This window comes from Jaculus jaculus, chromosome 15, assembly GCF_020740685.1.
Source record: "Jaculus jaculus isolate mJacJac1 chromosome 15, mJacJac1.mat.Y.cur, whole genome shotgun sequence".
Classification (NCBI taxonomy): Eukaryota; Metazoa; Chordata; class Mammalia; order Rodentia; family Dipodidae; genus Jaculus; species Jaculus jaculus.
The window spans coordinates 52,091,743-52,108,270 of record NC_059116.1 but is presented as its reverse complement, the minus strand read 5'-3'; the positions used below and the strand labels follow the sequence as shown (position 1 = coordinate 52,108,270).

Genomic DNA, 16,528 nt, shown 5'->3' with positions numbered 1-16,528 from the left:
GTGAAATGAAGTAGCATGGGGCAAAGGAAGGTCCCTTTAACTTTATGAACTTTCTAGTACTCCTTAATGTATCTAAACTCTAGGCCTGCCTTCCCTTTCAAATTTCAGGTTCTAAATTGAATAGACTTGTAAAACTATGTGAAGCACTATGAATACAGCACTGTAGCAGATTTAAAGCATGTGTTGATACTGAAATAGGTTTCCTAAATTTAGATGGTTTCCTAGGTAAGAGAGAAACAGGGAAAATGGTGAGTGACACTGCAGTTGTCAGGAAGGATGGCTGGGTATGCCATGCTCCTTGAAGTACTTAGAAGATGAAAGGGTTATTAGAGGTCTTCAGTTAGAATTTGTTGTTACATGATTGTGCTGTATTGACTACATTTGAAAGACTTATGTTTACAAGTATCTTCTTAAGCAGATTGGTAGTAAATTTGAATTTAGATGTCTAGTATGCAAAAGCATCATATTTCCTACAGATTCCAGTACTAGAGAACTGTATTTGGTTCTTTTTTTTTTTTTTTTTTTTTTTTTGAGGTAGGGTCTTGCTCTAGCCAACCTAGGCTGACCTGGAAATTCACTGTGTAGTCTCAGGATGGACTTGAACTCATGGTGATCCTTGTACCTGTGCCTTCCAAGTGCTGGGATTAAAGGCATGCACCACTACACCCAGCTCTGGTTCTCCTTTAACCTCTGATTAAGTTTTCAATTTTCTGTATGCAAACTGTCTCTACTGAGACTGTGAAAGTAATAGAGCACACTGTTTTTGATTTGGCTTCTTTTATATCCATTAGGGGTACATATCATGTATCTTTCTGTCACTTCCCTTGTTTCTCATCATGTTTCTCATCATGGAGACTATCAAGTGGTACCTGTGTCATCATTATGCCAAACAGATTTATCTTTAGAGTCTAATTTGACTCTAAATCTAATCTTACTACTAGTGTTTCTTTGTAAGTGAGCTTTGGAGACATGTTGGAAATGACATATGCACTATAAGGAAAGAAGTCTAGCAGTCATACTTTAATCAGGCAGTAGTATAATTCTTTAACTGGCACATTTAAACTGTCTTCATGAGAAATAGATGGAAGTTAATGGATCTTGAATTCAAGGACTTCTGTCACTAAATCCACATCTAAATCTTTTGAAACAATCATACTCCCTGATTCACTCACTTACAGTGAATAACTTACTCCACTAGAACTTCCTGTTTCCTTACCTTAACATTAGCCAACTAAGTTACACTGCTTTTTAATATTATCGTGTGTATGCCTGTGTGATTTGTAGGCCCATATCTGTGTAGGTGATATGCATTTGTACATGTGTGCATGTGAGGCTAGAAGACAACCTATGGTGTACTTCATCTCACATACCACCCACCTTTCAATTAACAATTTCTATATATATAGACAATATATATATATATATATATATATAGACAGTATAACATGGTCATGATTGCCTTCCATCACTGTTCTGCCCCACTCCTAAATTCCCTCTCCACTGAAAGCCTTATTCTTTCCAACTAGTCTCTTATATTTTGATGTCATCATTTTTCCCCTGGTATTATGCAAGTCTTGTGTACATAGTGTCAGCCACAGTAAGGTCATGAATACCAAGGCCCCCTTGTGTCTGAAGACAGTATTGCAAAGCACTTCTCACCTTCCTTTACTCTTCTTTTTGCCACCTCTACCATAATGGTCCCTGAGCCCTGGAGGGTGTGATAGAGATGTCTCACTTAGAGCTAAACACCTTGCTATCTTTTCCTATTAGCACTTTAGTGAGTTTTGAGTCTCCCCAATATCCATCTTTTTTTTTTTTTTTTTTTCTTGAGATAGGGCCTCTCATTGGCCTGAAGTTCACCAATCAAGCCCAGGTCTGTGTCCCCAGTACTGGGATTACAAGTGTATATCACCATGCCCTGTGCTTTTATTTCTAGATCCTGGGTATCAAACTCATGTCCTTATTCTTTTGAGGCAAGTGTCATACCAACTGAGCAATCTGCAAACCAAAATTACACTCTATGGGTTTTCCTACATCAGATATTTAAATGGAAAGATGTTGGGCTCTGGAACTAGACTGGTTTAGCCTTGAATCCCTGCTGTAATGTTTCATTGCCTTTGTGACCATGGCTGACTACTTTATCCTTTCTGATCCCTAGTATTCTCTTTCTGTCATATGGATATAATATCTTATCTTGCAACAAAATGCCTGGAATAATAATTATTTTCCTAAATGTGTTCATTTGTCTTCCTAATTACTTGTTTTAAAATAAAACTTGATTAACTCTAATTTTGCCAAAATTCTCTCAAAAACCACATGTTTATTTCTAGGCAAGATATACTTAACTCTATCTGAAGCAGCTCACAGATTCTTAGCACTGTGTTTCTGCCAGTGCCTCTTATGTAATGTCTATGCAATATTTTTTTGTCCTTTTGGCAAATATGGAGAATTGACAATTGTAGCTATTTTAACTCCTCCATTTACTTTAAAACTCTGCTCAGAAACCATCCAAGTTACCATTGCTTAGAAAATTGTCTTGACTTCTCTTTTACCTGTTGCTCTTAAAAAGTCATGTTTTGAGCTTTTATATGTTCTTCAGTTATTTTCTTCCATCTAACTTCCTCTTTCCTCCTTTCTTTGACATATGCCTCCATTCTGCCACCAACCTCAGTACTTCCTTACTTTGCCTCTCCAAATGCCTCGCTCTTCTGTAGTCTATGGAGATGAGGGTCTGCCTTGGTAGTACTTCAGCCCAGACCATGTGCTGGTAACCATGGGCTCCCACTGGAAGGGGACTGAGGGAAGAGTTCTAGTTTTAAACTAGGTTTCATACAGCAGTGAGAGTCACAGGCTCCCAGGTCACCCATGTGGCCAAAATATCAGCTCTCCTCAAAAGCAGTGTTTTTTCCTGGCAGCGGGGGGGGGGGGGGGGGGTGTCTTATGTAGTAGAGCAGAATAAAGAAAAGCTTGAATATGGCAAAGAAAATAAAAGTAACATGTCTTAAAAGCAGTTGTCTTCAGTTAACCATAACCATCTTGGATTTCAGTTTCCCCTCTATGTTTCATATACCTCAGTCTAAGAAAAGGGAAACCTGGGGCTGGAGAGATGGCTTAGTGGATAAGCGCTTGCCTGTGAAGCCTAAGGACCCCGGTTTGAGGCCCAGATCCCCAGGACCCACGTTAGCCAGATGCACAAGGGGGCACAAGCATCTGGAATTCGTTTGCAGTGGCTGGAGGCCCTGGCGCGCCCATTCCCTCTCTCTCTGTCTGTCGCTCTCAGATAAATAAATAAAACTAACACAAAAAATTTTAAAAAGAAAAGGGAAACATGCCCCAGAAGGTCATGAATTCTCTATGGAAGAAGCTCTGAATCCTGAATCAAGAAATCACAAGTTTACTCTATGCAGCTTGGTTAACATAAAACTGTTTCATTCATTTAGATGGTTCCTTTATAAGGCTATTTAATTCTGCATCTCCACATGTATAGTATACACTAACTTCCAAAACTATGAGGCAGGGGAGGTGGTGTTTTGTATGTAATACATTAATTCTGCTATGCAGAAATGATCATATGTGAGGAAGGAAGCATGGCTGCCAGGAAAAAGTGAATGGAGTATGACTGGAAACGAAAAGACCCTCCTCTTTGAATCCAGACACTCTCCCATAAGCTGTTCTACTTTGCAGTATTTTAAATGTCCATTTTCACTTGGTGAAAAGCTCCAAGTGAGTGGATGTAAAAAATGAAATTAAAATTAGTAATTTCTTTATCTCTCTCCTTTTGTAGTTTGTACCAAGCAGGTAATTGATGAAACATCTACTAGAGATTCAAACCTTACCAACACAGTGGTTCAAAGCAAGATTGTGTCTTCCTTTCAACAGCACACCAAAAAGGCTCTTAAACAGGTAAGAGAGCTAGTATCTGGCTTTTGCCCTGTGGTTCTGCTACTTAAGGTCAAGGGGATTTGGCTGATCAAGTAATACAAACAAGAACCTAAAATGAGAAAGCAATAGAGGTACTCCAAATTTGACCACAAAATAATTTTATTCTATACTAAAAAATAAGAGGATTGGCTGAGAATTTTGATATGAAATAAAAGAGGAAAAGTGCTGAAAACATAAAAGTATATATTTAATTTTTATGGGAGAATGATTTATAATAAATCAGTTAGGTTCAGAACTGTGTTCCATAATTTGAAAATATCTGTGATTTAATGGTGTTTATCTGATTTTTTATATAAAATGATAATTTATTTCTATTGAGATGCATTAACTTACACATAATAAGAAGAATCAGCATGGCTTCTTTGCATCCAGAATTTTCTGCTAGAGGATATTGCTGGATGGTAAATGGAAGCTCATCCTGATATCACATATGCTGTCTAGACCTTGGTGGCTTTGATTTGTGTGACTTCATAAGCAAGATATGGTGGGTAAGAGTTGTGCCTTTATTCTCTGGAGGCTGACATAGCCTGGTGTATGTAGATCCTTGTTTCTCTGTGAATCTAGGCAAGCCACTTGCCTTCCTGAATCCCAAGTCCCTTTCTCAGACATTTTAGAAATGGCATACTGCTTTCTACATGGAATTTACCTGAGCAAGGTGATATATCAGAAGCACATGGCAGTAACTTTCTGGACCAAAATCTTTTTAATTTGCTATCCTTTTAATTCTTTGTGTGTGTGTGTGTGTGTGTGTGAAGTCCAGAGGAGAACGTTGGATGTTATTCCTCAAGAACACTATACACATCTGTGGGTGGGCTGAGGACAGATTTCTTCACTGGCTTGAAGGTCATCAAGTATTCTAGACATGTTGGGCAGTGAGCCCAGGGATCTTCCTATCTCTTTCTCCTCAGTGCTGGAATTATGAGCTATTTTACTCAGATTTTTCTTAAAGGAAAGGACCAGTGGAAATAATACGTATTTTATGATATTATGGGGGGTTGTTAGATTAATTTACAGGTAAACATGTTGAGCAGTCCAACAATGGTTCTCTGTGGGCTGAAGCCATCAGAAAACTCAATAGTTTCCCAGTCCATGATGCTAGATGCCTTAGCATTCTAAATCTGTCGCTGAAGGCATGGAAGAGTCCTTGAGAGCCACTGGCCTTTACCACATTGGAGGGAGGATGAAGCTGGTTGCCAGTGAACACAAAGGATGGCTTAAACAAGATAGATGCATTTATCAGCAAGCAGCATGGGCAGCTAGTGAAAGGCTGTGTTGCCTTAGAGGTTCTATATATATCTCAATACAGGAAGGGTTCCCCAGTGTGGAGGAAGTACTTGGTCTCTCAATTCAGCCTTCCTAAATATGCCCTTACAGGTCCACCCAGAGGCATTCCTAATCTAATCAAGTTCACAACAGAGCTTAACTTCACAGACACCCATGTTACCATGCTCAGCTTTTCATTTTTTAAAAATAATTTAATTTATTTATTTGCAAGCAAAGAGAGATACAGAGAAGGGAGAGATGAGAGAATGGGCATGCCAAGGCCTCCAGTCATTGCAAACAAACTGTAGATACATGTGCCACTTTTTGAAGCTAACTTTATGTGGGTACTGGGGAATCCAACCTGAGTCATTAGGCTTTTCAGGCAAATGCTTTAACCATTTAGCAATCTCTCCATCCCCCTAACTTTTTAACTTGTGTTGTGGGGTTTCAAGTCAAGCTCTCAGGTTCACACAGCCTGCACTATGATGACTGAGCTATCACTGCAGACCTGGAATACAATCCTTACTCAATAAGTGTTACCTGCTGTTGTAGCACTAGCACATACTGCATTATGCAATAAAAACAAAAGGTATCCTGATTAGATGTGATTGTGGTGTTATGGTTATACTAGTAATGAAGCCACTCACAAGAAGGCTCCCTTCCTTCATCCTGAGTTCAACTACATTCCTCTTGCAGTATCAATCGTATTTTGTGTCCCAACCTTCTGTTGGCCAAGGTAGGGGTAGGGGTATTATTCTTGTAATGTATTTGTAGCCAAGAGAGCTGAAACAATGCTTTCTAAAATAAAGTTAACAAAAATGGCCTGTGCCATCTAATGGAACCTCTTCATCTACTCCTTCTTCTTCTTTCTTCTCTTCTTTCTCATCCTATTCTTCTATTTCCTCCTTTTTTGAGACAGTCTAGCTACATATGCCAGGCAGCCTCAAATTTGCAGCAAACCCTTATCTCTGCATCCAGAGTGCTAGGATGAAAGGCATACACCACCACAGCCAGCTGAAACTTCTCCTTATTCATATCCAATCTTCTGGATGGGGAATGTATGCACACACCTTCTCCATTACCTCAAACAAGAAAATGTGGGGAAGAAAAAGAAAAGTTTTGTACTGAGCTATATTTTCATTCTATTCCATATTAATTATTGAAATCACAACATTTGTATTAGTTGCTGTTATATTTATGGTACTAATAGTAGTTCATCTGTAGAGGTCAGATTGTCTTTGAGCAGTTGGACTTTCATATTGTGGCACCTGTAAAACGTTTTAGATGCCCAAGAACATAACCATAATCAGCACTAAGAACCCTTTTTCTAATTGAAGAAATATAAGATAAGGTAGGGAGGGAAGGCTGGACAAAGAATCATTCAAGTGGCAAATAGAATGCAGCCAATAAAATTCTAAGCAGCACAGAACATAGGGTATAGAACTGGACACTTGTAGCTGTAGCATTTAAGATATTTAAATGGCTTCAGAAATGAAACACACCCTTCTGAAGTACAAAAAGATTTCAATTTCTGTACTGTTACATGTCTATTTTCCACTTTCTTTGTTTTGATTTCATGCCATTTGAACTTTTTTGATAATTATTAACGTGTTGCACAACTTTGACTCAGTGGTGTTTTGTCTGATTTTTGGATCATGTGTCCACTTGCTTGTTTATGGTCTAAGTCTTTTTTTAAAAAAATGTGTCTTTTAAGTTTCATAATGCCCTGAAAAAGTTGTTTATTCATTTCCTAAATTTTCTATTTTGTAACCAAACCACAAATTAGTTACCAAGTAGATATGTATCAACATGGAGCAGATAGGCAAATGTTTGATTAATAACCAGTTCATATAGCCGATAACATTCAGAAGAAAAGCTGTCTTTGTGCAATTTTGTCCAGATTCCCAGTAATTACTGAATTTCTTAAGACCACATTTAAAAACTTGACTGAACTTGTAGCATTTAAATTGCACCACAGCCAATATTAAGTCTTTTGGATAGTTGAATGATAATGACCATGTAGGAATCTTGTTAAGTTTGTTATATAACCATATACATATATATATTTTTTCTATGTTTGTTAATATGTTTTGTGCACATGTGTACAAACATAAGTCATATAATAAAATTTAGAAATAGCTTATTAACCTTGGGAGTAATTGTATTAACTGATATATTTTGCCTCCTCATTTGAAGTATTTTCTCACATCTGAGGGTTTTGTGTTGTCATTGATATTGAGACAGGTTATCATGTGTCCTTGGCTGGCTTTAAACTCCCTGTATAGCTGTGGATGGTTTTCAGCTCCTGATCATCCTGCCTGTGTCTCCCAAGAGCCAAGGTTACAGGTTTGTATTGCCACCATGACCATATCCCCATTGTTCAAAAAAAAAAAAAAAAAATTAAGGGCCACTGAAGTTAGTTAAATTTCCTAAGACCTACCACAAATAAGTGAATAACTGTTGCTATTTTAGTCTATGTTTTGTTTTGAATAAGCTCCGAAGTCTGTACAACATCAGCGTGCTGATTATTGTTTTGTTTCTTGTCTCTTTCCTGCTATGGTATCTACATTTTGTGAGCCTAAAAAGTGTGGAAAGATTAGATGTTGAATTTTAAAGGGAATTAAGCAATATTGTATTTTGGAAACATTTAACCAATAGAACAAATGAGAGATCAAAGAAGGATTTGTAGCTGGGAAGATGGCTCAGTTGGTAGTGGCTGCTGTACAAGTAGGAGGATCTGAATTAATGTCCCCAAACCCATGTAAAAATGATCTTCATGTTGGTGAACACATGAAATCCCAGCACTGGGAAATTAAAATGGAGATGGGGCTTTATAGATTAGACAAGTAAGTGAGCTCCAGGTTCAATGAGAGACCCTATCTCATCCAGTAAGAAGGTGGATAATGTTTGAAGAAGAGATCTAATATTGACCATTGACCTACACACACACACACACACACACACACATATACACACACTCCCACACACATATGAAGTAGGATGTACTTTTTGCAAAATAACATTAGGGAACAGGCCTTTCTGTGTTGCCTTTATGGTTTATTTGGCTTCTGTCACAGTTTATTTGGGCTTTTAGAACTATGTAGTAGCTTTTGGTCACTGACATGAACTTCCAGACCTGGCCTGGTTATGAAGGAAGGGATTTAATGAAGCTTACAATTCCAGGGGAAGTTCCATAATAGCAGAAATTTTCACCCTCTTACAGCACCAGGAAAATAGAGAGAAAAAGCCCCAAGCTAAGAAACAACCCAAAAGCCCCATTGCACTTAAGAAGCTCCCGGTATATTACATATCTTTAGAATGGAATGGCAAATCCACCACCACACCTTAGGGATGAACCCTAAGATTCCCCCAGTGACACCTCCTCCAGCCAGGTGGCTGCAGATCCAAACTACAAACTAATAAAACGCTGAATATATATTGGGGGTCATCTATTCAAATGGTCACAAACTCTTTTCATACAGTTGCAAATTCTTTGTCCTTGTGATATGGCAAATCAGATATAAATTTTGTTGTTTTACTTTAGTTTTATATGTTTGGCCAGTTTTGTGAAATTACAAAGTTTATGGTGCATGCTAGCATTTTCTGTACATGGGTATTAACATTTGGCACACCATCCACAAGGTAAGTTGTTGGTACCTAACATAGCTAGCTGTTTCCTATGGGTGTATTTCTAGCTGTTAAGTTTTAGCATTCACAGCATATGCCATTTCCAGATTTTCAGTGACAAGATTATTGCATTCAGTACATTGTTGTTACATTATTGGTTATTTTTATTAAAATTAAGCAAGAATTCATTGTTTAAAGTTTAAGGTGAACACAAAAGATGCTTTTGATTTTAACTTTTATCTTTTTTTAATTAAAGTAGCTATAAAAATAACTTCTTGTTTTGAAACTATCTGAAACTTGTTTTGAAACTATCTGAAAAGTTTAAAAAATACAATGAAGTGTTTATCTAAAGGTTCCAAAGAATATTTTCTTTTCTTTTTTTTAAATAAGAAAGCATTGCAGTATATCTGCAGGGAGAAACATGTTAAGCCAGGGTCTTTTCTTTCACTTCAAGGCAGAATTAACTTGATATGAACAGCATATTATCTTCACTTTGCTTGATGTGATTTAGCTCTCTTTTGTTTGTTTCCATCAGAAATTAAGTTTATTTTTAATTTAATCCTATGAATTTCATACTTAGTTGTAACTACTATCAAGATAGGCTTAATTGTTCCTCTTATACCTTCATCAGCATTGACATTTGCTTTCTATTCAGATTGACAGAACATTATACATATGACCAGCTTGGAGATATATTCCTATATGGCAGACTGCACTCATACTCATACACACACACACACACACACACACACACACACACACACACACACATATATATGATGTACTTTATGTATATACATATATAGAGAGGGAGAGAGAGACTGTGAAAGAGCAAGAGCACAAGAGCTAGCCTATATAATGTTGATAATATATATATAGATAAATATTAACATCAAAAGGTTATTATAGACTGACCCAAAACACAGTGTAGAACAGAAAACACTGCTCCCCCAATATGTTAAAATGAAAAGAGTATTTCTTCTCTTAAGGTACTCCTATACAGGGCACAACTTCAAATGCCAGACCTAACCTCCCATTTACTTTCTCATTGCTGACACATGATTGACATGAGTAGAGGATGTACATCACCTTGGCTATAGGAGGTGGAACACCTCAGCATGAGAGTGAGCCTACCCTGGCACGGGGGAACTGGCTGTAACACCCATGAGCCTAACCCCAACAACATATCTCCTCTACCAAAGCTCCAATTTTCAAATTGCCATCAGCTTGGGATCAAGCATTCAGAGTACATGAGTTTATGGGGCGGGGGTGACACCTAATTCAAACCACCACACCCTAATCTTGTTCTACTAATCTGTCCATTACATTGGTTTATATATTTCAGGCTTTGGAAAAAAATCATGTTTGATAATTATTTTTTATGATTTTAAATTATTTTTAATTTTATTTTTATTGAGAGAGAGAGAATGAATGGGTGCACCAGGGACTCCAGCCATTGCAAACAAACTCCAGATGCATGTGCCACTGTGTGCATCTTGCTTACATGGATTCTGGAGAGTTGAACCTGAGTCCTTAGGCTTCACAGACAAATGCATTAAGCACTAAACCATCTCTCCAGCCAGGATAATTATTAGTTTTGTTTTAAAATAAGTTCTATTATATCTTTCAGATAATAAATACTAGGAAACTTCTTGTATCTTAGAATTTTAGCAAAATCTCAAAGCTGAAGTACTATGATGAAATTATTATTCCCTGTTTGGAAAGAGAAGTGCCAGTCACAACTCCAAAGTTCCCAGTGAATGAAGACCCGAGACTATGTTTATCATCCTCCAATAGCTACACGTAGAAAAGGCAAATAATGATATTTAGTAGATTTTATAACTGCTGGGCGTGGTGATGCATGCCTTTAATCCAGCACTCAGGAGGCAGAGGTAGGAAGATCACTTTGAGTTCAAGGCCACCCTGAGACTACATATTGAATTCCAGGTCAGCTTAAGCTAGAGTGAGACCCTACCTTGAAAAAAGAAAAATTCAGAAAGAACAGACCAAATATTTTAAATTTGGGTCAGGTGTGGTTGGCACATGCCTATTATCCAGGAACTTGGAAGGCTGAGGCAGGAGGATTGAAAGCTTGAGACCAGTTTGGAAAGCTTGATGAAACCCAGTTTCAAAATAAGATTTTTTAAAAGGCAGTGTTAAGTTCAGTGTTAAAGTGTATGGCAAGTATTTCCCTGGCCAATACCCATTACTGTTAAATAAGGATGTAAGTAAGAAGCAAGCAAGCAAATAAAAATAAATGCTCAATACTAAATACATAAGCAAACACATATGTCTCTATCAAGATTTGATACTTCCCTGGAGTAGTAATTGCTCTTCTCATGAGGTGTGTGCTGTTCACTTTCGTCTCCCTCTTTGCCTTTGTCTTACCCTCCTCATCTCCCTAGGCCAAAAGATACTTTAAATATTGAATTGTGAAAAGAAGACAGGTTCAACACTAAATGAGACTTACAACATGCCCTCTAAGGCTTGGGGAACACTGTGGAAAAGAGGGTCAGAAAGGACTTAAGAGTCTCAGGGTAGGAAGGTGTAATCTATGTCATTGCCAGTGCAATCTATGCCATTACCCATGGTGATTGACTAGTATTCTAAGGTATTGTGGGAAGGTGCACTCTGAGGCATTGTCCCCTACGTGGGGACTGACTGGTATATAGATGACTCCACAACTATTATAATTACCCCATGGAGGAGGGCCCTCAGTGGAATGAATGTGGGAAAGAGGGAACATAAGAATATAACTTAATGGGAGTATGACTGATTTGCAATATGTTCACATATTAAAATTCTCAATAAAAGTTAAAACAAAAAAGGAGTCAGCCAGCTAGTTTGATGTTAGAATAACTGCACACATAATTTGATATACCTTCCTCCAGACCAAAAAAAAAAATGTTCTCTCTTTCTTTGGAAGATGTATACCTTGCCTTCAAGAGCCCGGGAGCCTAACAAGCAAGAGTGCCCAAGTATACTGCTCCAAACTACCGTGAAAGTCTCCACTGAGACAGCACTGTTTCCAGTTCCTCTATGAACTTCCTGCTTTGAAAGGAGGGCACCCTAGTATCCAGCATCAAGTATACCCTGTTACCTGGAAAGTGAATAGCTCTCTTTAGGAGAGACCCAGTCTCAGTCTAAAATGCCTGGCTCTAGATCATGAGCTCCCCTCTACCCTTCTAATGCCTGGCTGTCTTCTAGCCACCTGCGTTTGCCTTGCTGTGTGCTGCTTTATGCATCTCACTGACATCATAGGAAATAGATATATCCCAGTTTTAGCTAACTACCATAGAAGAGTTATTTGGAAATAAATATGTTTATTTTTCAAAGACAAAACAGAATATATGCTTTTAGTGTACTTTGTTATTTTTCATATGATGGTTGCTTAAGTTTGGTTATCTGTAGTATGTAATGACACATACCATTATTTTTTAAAAATATTGTGTTGAGTGATATTGTTTGAATTTATGTATTCAGAAAACAATCATTCTGGGTGACTACATATTGCTTTGCATTGTTTCACCCTAGCCTAACTCTTCACATCAAACTGGCTCTGGCTTTTGTCTTTACATTCTGTTTATACTGTTAAATCTTCTGGAGTCAAGTCCTCTGAGCTTTACAAATTGAGGACATGCTTTTTTAAGATTGTTTTTGTCCACGAATGCTAAAAGAGGCTTTCCAACTTTGAATTTGTAAGTGCAGATTCTAAACAACCAGTTAGTTCAGCTTTCTCTCTTTACCAGGTATTCAAAAATAAATTTCTTAAGTACATGCATATACACACACATGACAGTATATATTTACTGAGAACTTTACTATGTGAATATTCAGAAACTTGACTGTTTCCATCCTTTATTCTTTCTTGTCCCTTCTCCTCAAACTCCCATTCCCTGAAAACCCTCCTCTTTAAAAGTAGATCATCCTCTATTTTGTTATTTCCATCCTTTTGTTCTCCTCTGTTTTCCATATCAAAATGTTGATGGGCACAGAACTGTGCTAACCTTGTGGAAGTATCAATATGTGGGGTATGAATGAATGTACCAGTTAGTTCACACCAGGAGGACAGCACCCCCAAGTCTACATATATGCTCTGTGGCTCTTATATTCTTTCCATCCCCAATGTTTCCTGATCTTTAGAAAGCATGGTAGAAGTCTCCTGTAGAGCTAAGCTCGTAACATCCTCTTATTTTTTTTTTTACTTCAGTATGTTTTGAGTCCTCTCAGCATCTGTCTGTCACCATCACCATACAGACAGTTTTCTGGCTAGCAGTGAGAATGGCACTCATTCTTATCACAGCTACCTCTGCAATGTTCCCTGAGCCCCAGTGGCTGTGATAGAAATGACTAGCCCAGTGTTAAGCCCTAAGATTTCTCTTGTTATCATTTTGCTAACTCTGTGGTCTCCCAGGTATTTGATGCCATCTGTAAAAAGAAGGTTCTCTCATCAAAATTGAGAATAGCATTAATCAGAAGGATTAAACATGCATTCTTAGAAGGCTATTTTCTGGGCTTATGTCTCAGTTTAGCTAAAGGACTGTTGAAGCGTCCATTAGGATCTATGACCTTCCAAGCTAATAGCTTCTGACTTTGTTTTCAGTACCAGGTATGGATTCCCTCCCAATGAGCAGGGCCTATAATCCAATCAGAGAGCATTGATTACCTCCATATCTTATGCACATCTTGCCTCCCTTGCTGTTTTGTAGCTTGTAGGATTCACTGCTTGTTGAGAGTTCAGATGACTTTTCTCCCTGAGCAGCTTACATAGCACCTTCCAGAACTATGACAGCTAGCCGGCAGGAAATTGCCTTCCATCTTAGTTCCAGCTTGATTTCTCAGTGTCCTGTGGCTGTAGTCTCTCATGTTTTCAACAATAGCCTCTTGTCATTTTCTTTGAGTGGGTAACCAAGTTCTTTGGCAATGACTGACACTACTTAGAGGGGCCTCATGAGTCTCTTTGACCAATAGCTTACTATAGGGTGGGGTAGTAACCCATCTCTGGTACACAGGCACTGTGATTCACCTTCAACAACCCATAGCTTCTGAGTGAAACTTTCTCAATTGTCTTTTTATTTCAAATAAAAATATCTTTAAATTAACTAATGAAGAAGGTTTCGTCTGCCTCCCCCACCTCTGTAGACTTCTATATCCTCTGTATTCTATTCCACCAATTGTCTGGCTCTCACCCCCATCCCACTCCCTCCTTACTACTTTTCTTTTCAAGCGTTATTCTAGCTTCCTGACTGATGCTTACTATAACTTCTAAACAAATAATAACTATTCCAAGCTAGGATCCACATATGAAAGAGAACATGAGGCATTTGTATTTCTGAGCCTGAGTTACCTCACTTAATATAGTTTTTCCAAGCCCATTCATTTTCCTGTGAATTTCATTTTCCTTGGTATGAGTAGAATTCCCTGTGTGCATATACCACATCTTCATTATCCATTCATCAGTTGATGGGCATCTCTGCTGATTCAGTTTCCCAGCTATTTTGAATAGAGCAGACCTAAACATGGCTAAGCAAATGTCTCTACAGTAAACTGCAGTGTCATTAGGTTATATGACCAGAAGTCGTACAGCTGGGTCATAAGGTAGATCTATTTTTATTTTTGAGCAACTTCCATATTGGTTTTCATCGAGGCCATGCCAGTTTACACTTTGACCAACAGTAAATACAAAGTCCTCTCTCCCCACACCCTAGTTAGCATCTTTTGTCACTTGTTTTTTTTTTATGATAGCCATTCTGACCAAAGTAAAATAGAATCTGTTAGCTTTAATTTGCATTTCCCAAAATGGCTAAAGGTGTTGGCTGTTATTTCAGATGTTTGTTAGCCATTTGTATTTCTTCCTTTGAGAACTCTCTGTTCAGTTTCCTGCCACATTTTTTGGACTGGGTTGATGAATATTTTATTCTTATAATTTGAATCCTTTATTCTAGATATTAAATCTCTGTCAGAGGAGATTAGCTGGTGAAGATTTTCTCCCATTGTGGAGGTTGTCAGCTGACCATGCTTATGCTGATGGTTTGCTTAGCTGTAAAAACATTTTTAGTTTCATGAGATCCTCTGGGTTAAGTGTTTTTTTTTGTTGTTGTTGTTTCCTGGGCTAACTTGAGTCTTATTCAGAAAGTCTTTCCCTACCACTGTATCTTGGAGTATTCTCCCTACTTTTTCTTCTAGTTGTTTAGAGTTTCAGGTCTTATACTGAGGTCTTTGATCCATTTGGAGTTGATTTTTGTTTGGGGGAGAGAAGAGGGTATAGATATGTTGTAGTCAGCTGGAAAAACACCCAGCCAGAAACAACTTATGGGAGGAAAGGGATTATTTCAAGCTTACAAATTCCGGGGGAACATCATCAATGGCAGAAGAAGCCGGCTCACTTCATAGATGCATAGTAGAGACACACCATCAAGCAGCCAACGAACACCAACAGCCAGAACTCCTAATTGTTCTCCACACACCCAGTAGTGTTGGGCTACAAGCACCCTCAGTAATATACCTTTCTTCTCCAGCATGGTGCTGCCCACTGGAGAATCAAGTTGCAAGCTCAATCTTAATAAAACTTCTATATCTCTGGGCCATACACTCTAAACACCACAAAAATCATTATTCAGTTTCTTCAGCACCGCCTCTTTGCAAAAATCATGTGGCTTTAGGTACTTGAACTTATACCTGAACGTTCTATTCCATTGATCTGTTTGTCTATTTTTTTTGGTCAATACCATGCTGCTTTTAATTGCCATGGCTTTGTAGTATATCCTTAAATCAGTTAGGGTGATACCCCCAGAAGTATTCATTTTGCTGAGAACATTTTAGACCATCATAGGCTTAAGTGCTTCCATATAAAATTTGTATTTCTTTATGTATTTCTATGAAGAGTGGTGCTGTAATTTTGATTATAATTGTATTGAATCTAAATATTACTTTTGGAAGGTTGGTTATTTCACAATATTAATTCTTACAATCCATGAGTATGGGAGATCTCTAGACTATTTTACATGGCATATTTTGCTAAGAGAAGTTAAATCTGTGAGGGATAGACTTCTAGAAGTCATTGCTGTATTTACTGCCTGCCTTTATTTACTGTGAAGATTTTCACAGTGGGCAAAGTTGGTCTTAATGGTAATTTAGAGTAGTGTGTTAACTCATCCTCTTGTAGTGTTATTACAGTTAGATTAATGACTATAATGTGCCTTGAGTTCTACAATATACTGCACTGTTTAAGTGCAGTGATGTATGTGCCTTAAAGAAGGGGTAAAGACGATAAGTAGTTTATGGCATCTATGTGCTTAAGACCTTTATTGACAGCATTCTAAAGTTGAGAATGATGTTTAATTAATCTTTGTATGTCATATTTGTATGTCAAAATACCTGCAATTCTTGGTATTTTATAAAACCTCTTAAATATGAGAATCTAAGGGAATGTGTCTAATATTATCATTATTACCTGTGTCATTTGTAATAAACTTCTGAGCACTTTCCTCTGCCATCCAGCTTTAAATCTTATTTGAATTTACATTCTCTTTCTTAAGTAGTATTTAACTTTTTACTTCTATAATTATTTCTTTGCTAAATACTATGGTCAATAAATTGAGTGTTCAGCTAACAACCTGTGCAAATAAAATGACATTGTTTTTGACAACCAAGGAATATAAAATGAAGACTTGAAGAGATTTTGATAGCTCTTAGT

General features: G+C 37.7%; 1 protein-coding gene across 3 annotated transcripts in view; it reads left to right on the top strand.

Annotated features, from left to right (window-relative positions):
* Asxl3 (ASXL transcriptional regulator 3) overlaps window positions 1–16,528 on the top strand; it is a 205,191-nt gene that overhangs the window by 80,878 nt on the left and 107,785 nt on the right. For all 3 annotated transcript variants that reach the window (XM_045135319.1, XM_045135320.1, XM_045135321.1), the window contains one exon: window positions 3,785–3,903. In XM_045135319.1, the coding sequence (XP_044991254.1) occupies window positions 3,785–3,903 (119 nt within the window). The remainder of the gene's footprint in view (window positions 1–3,784; window positions 3,904–16,528) is intronic.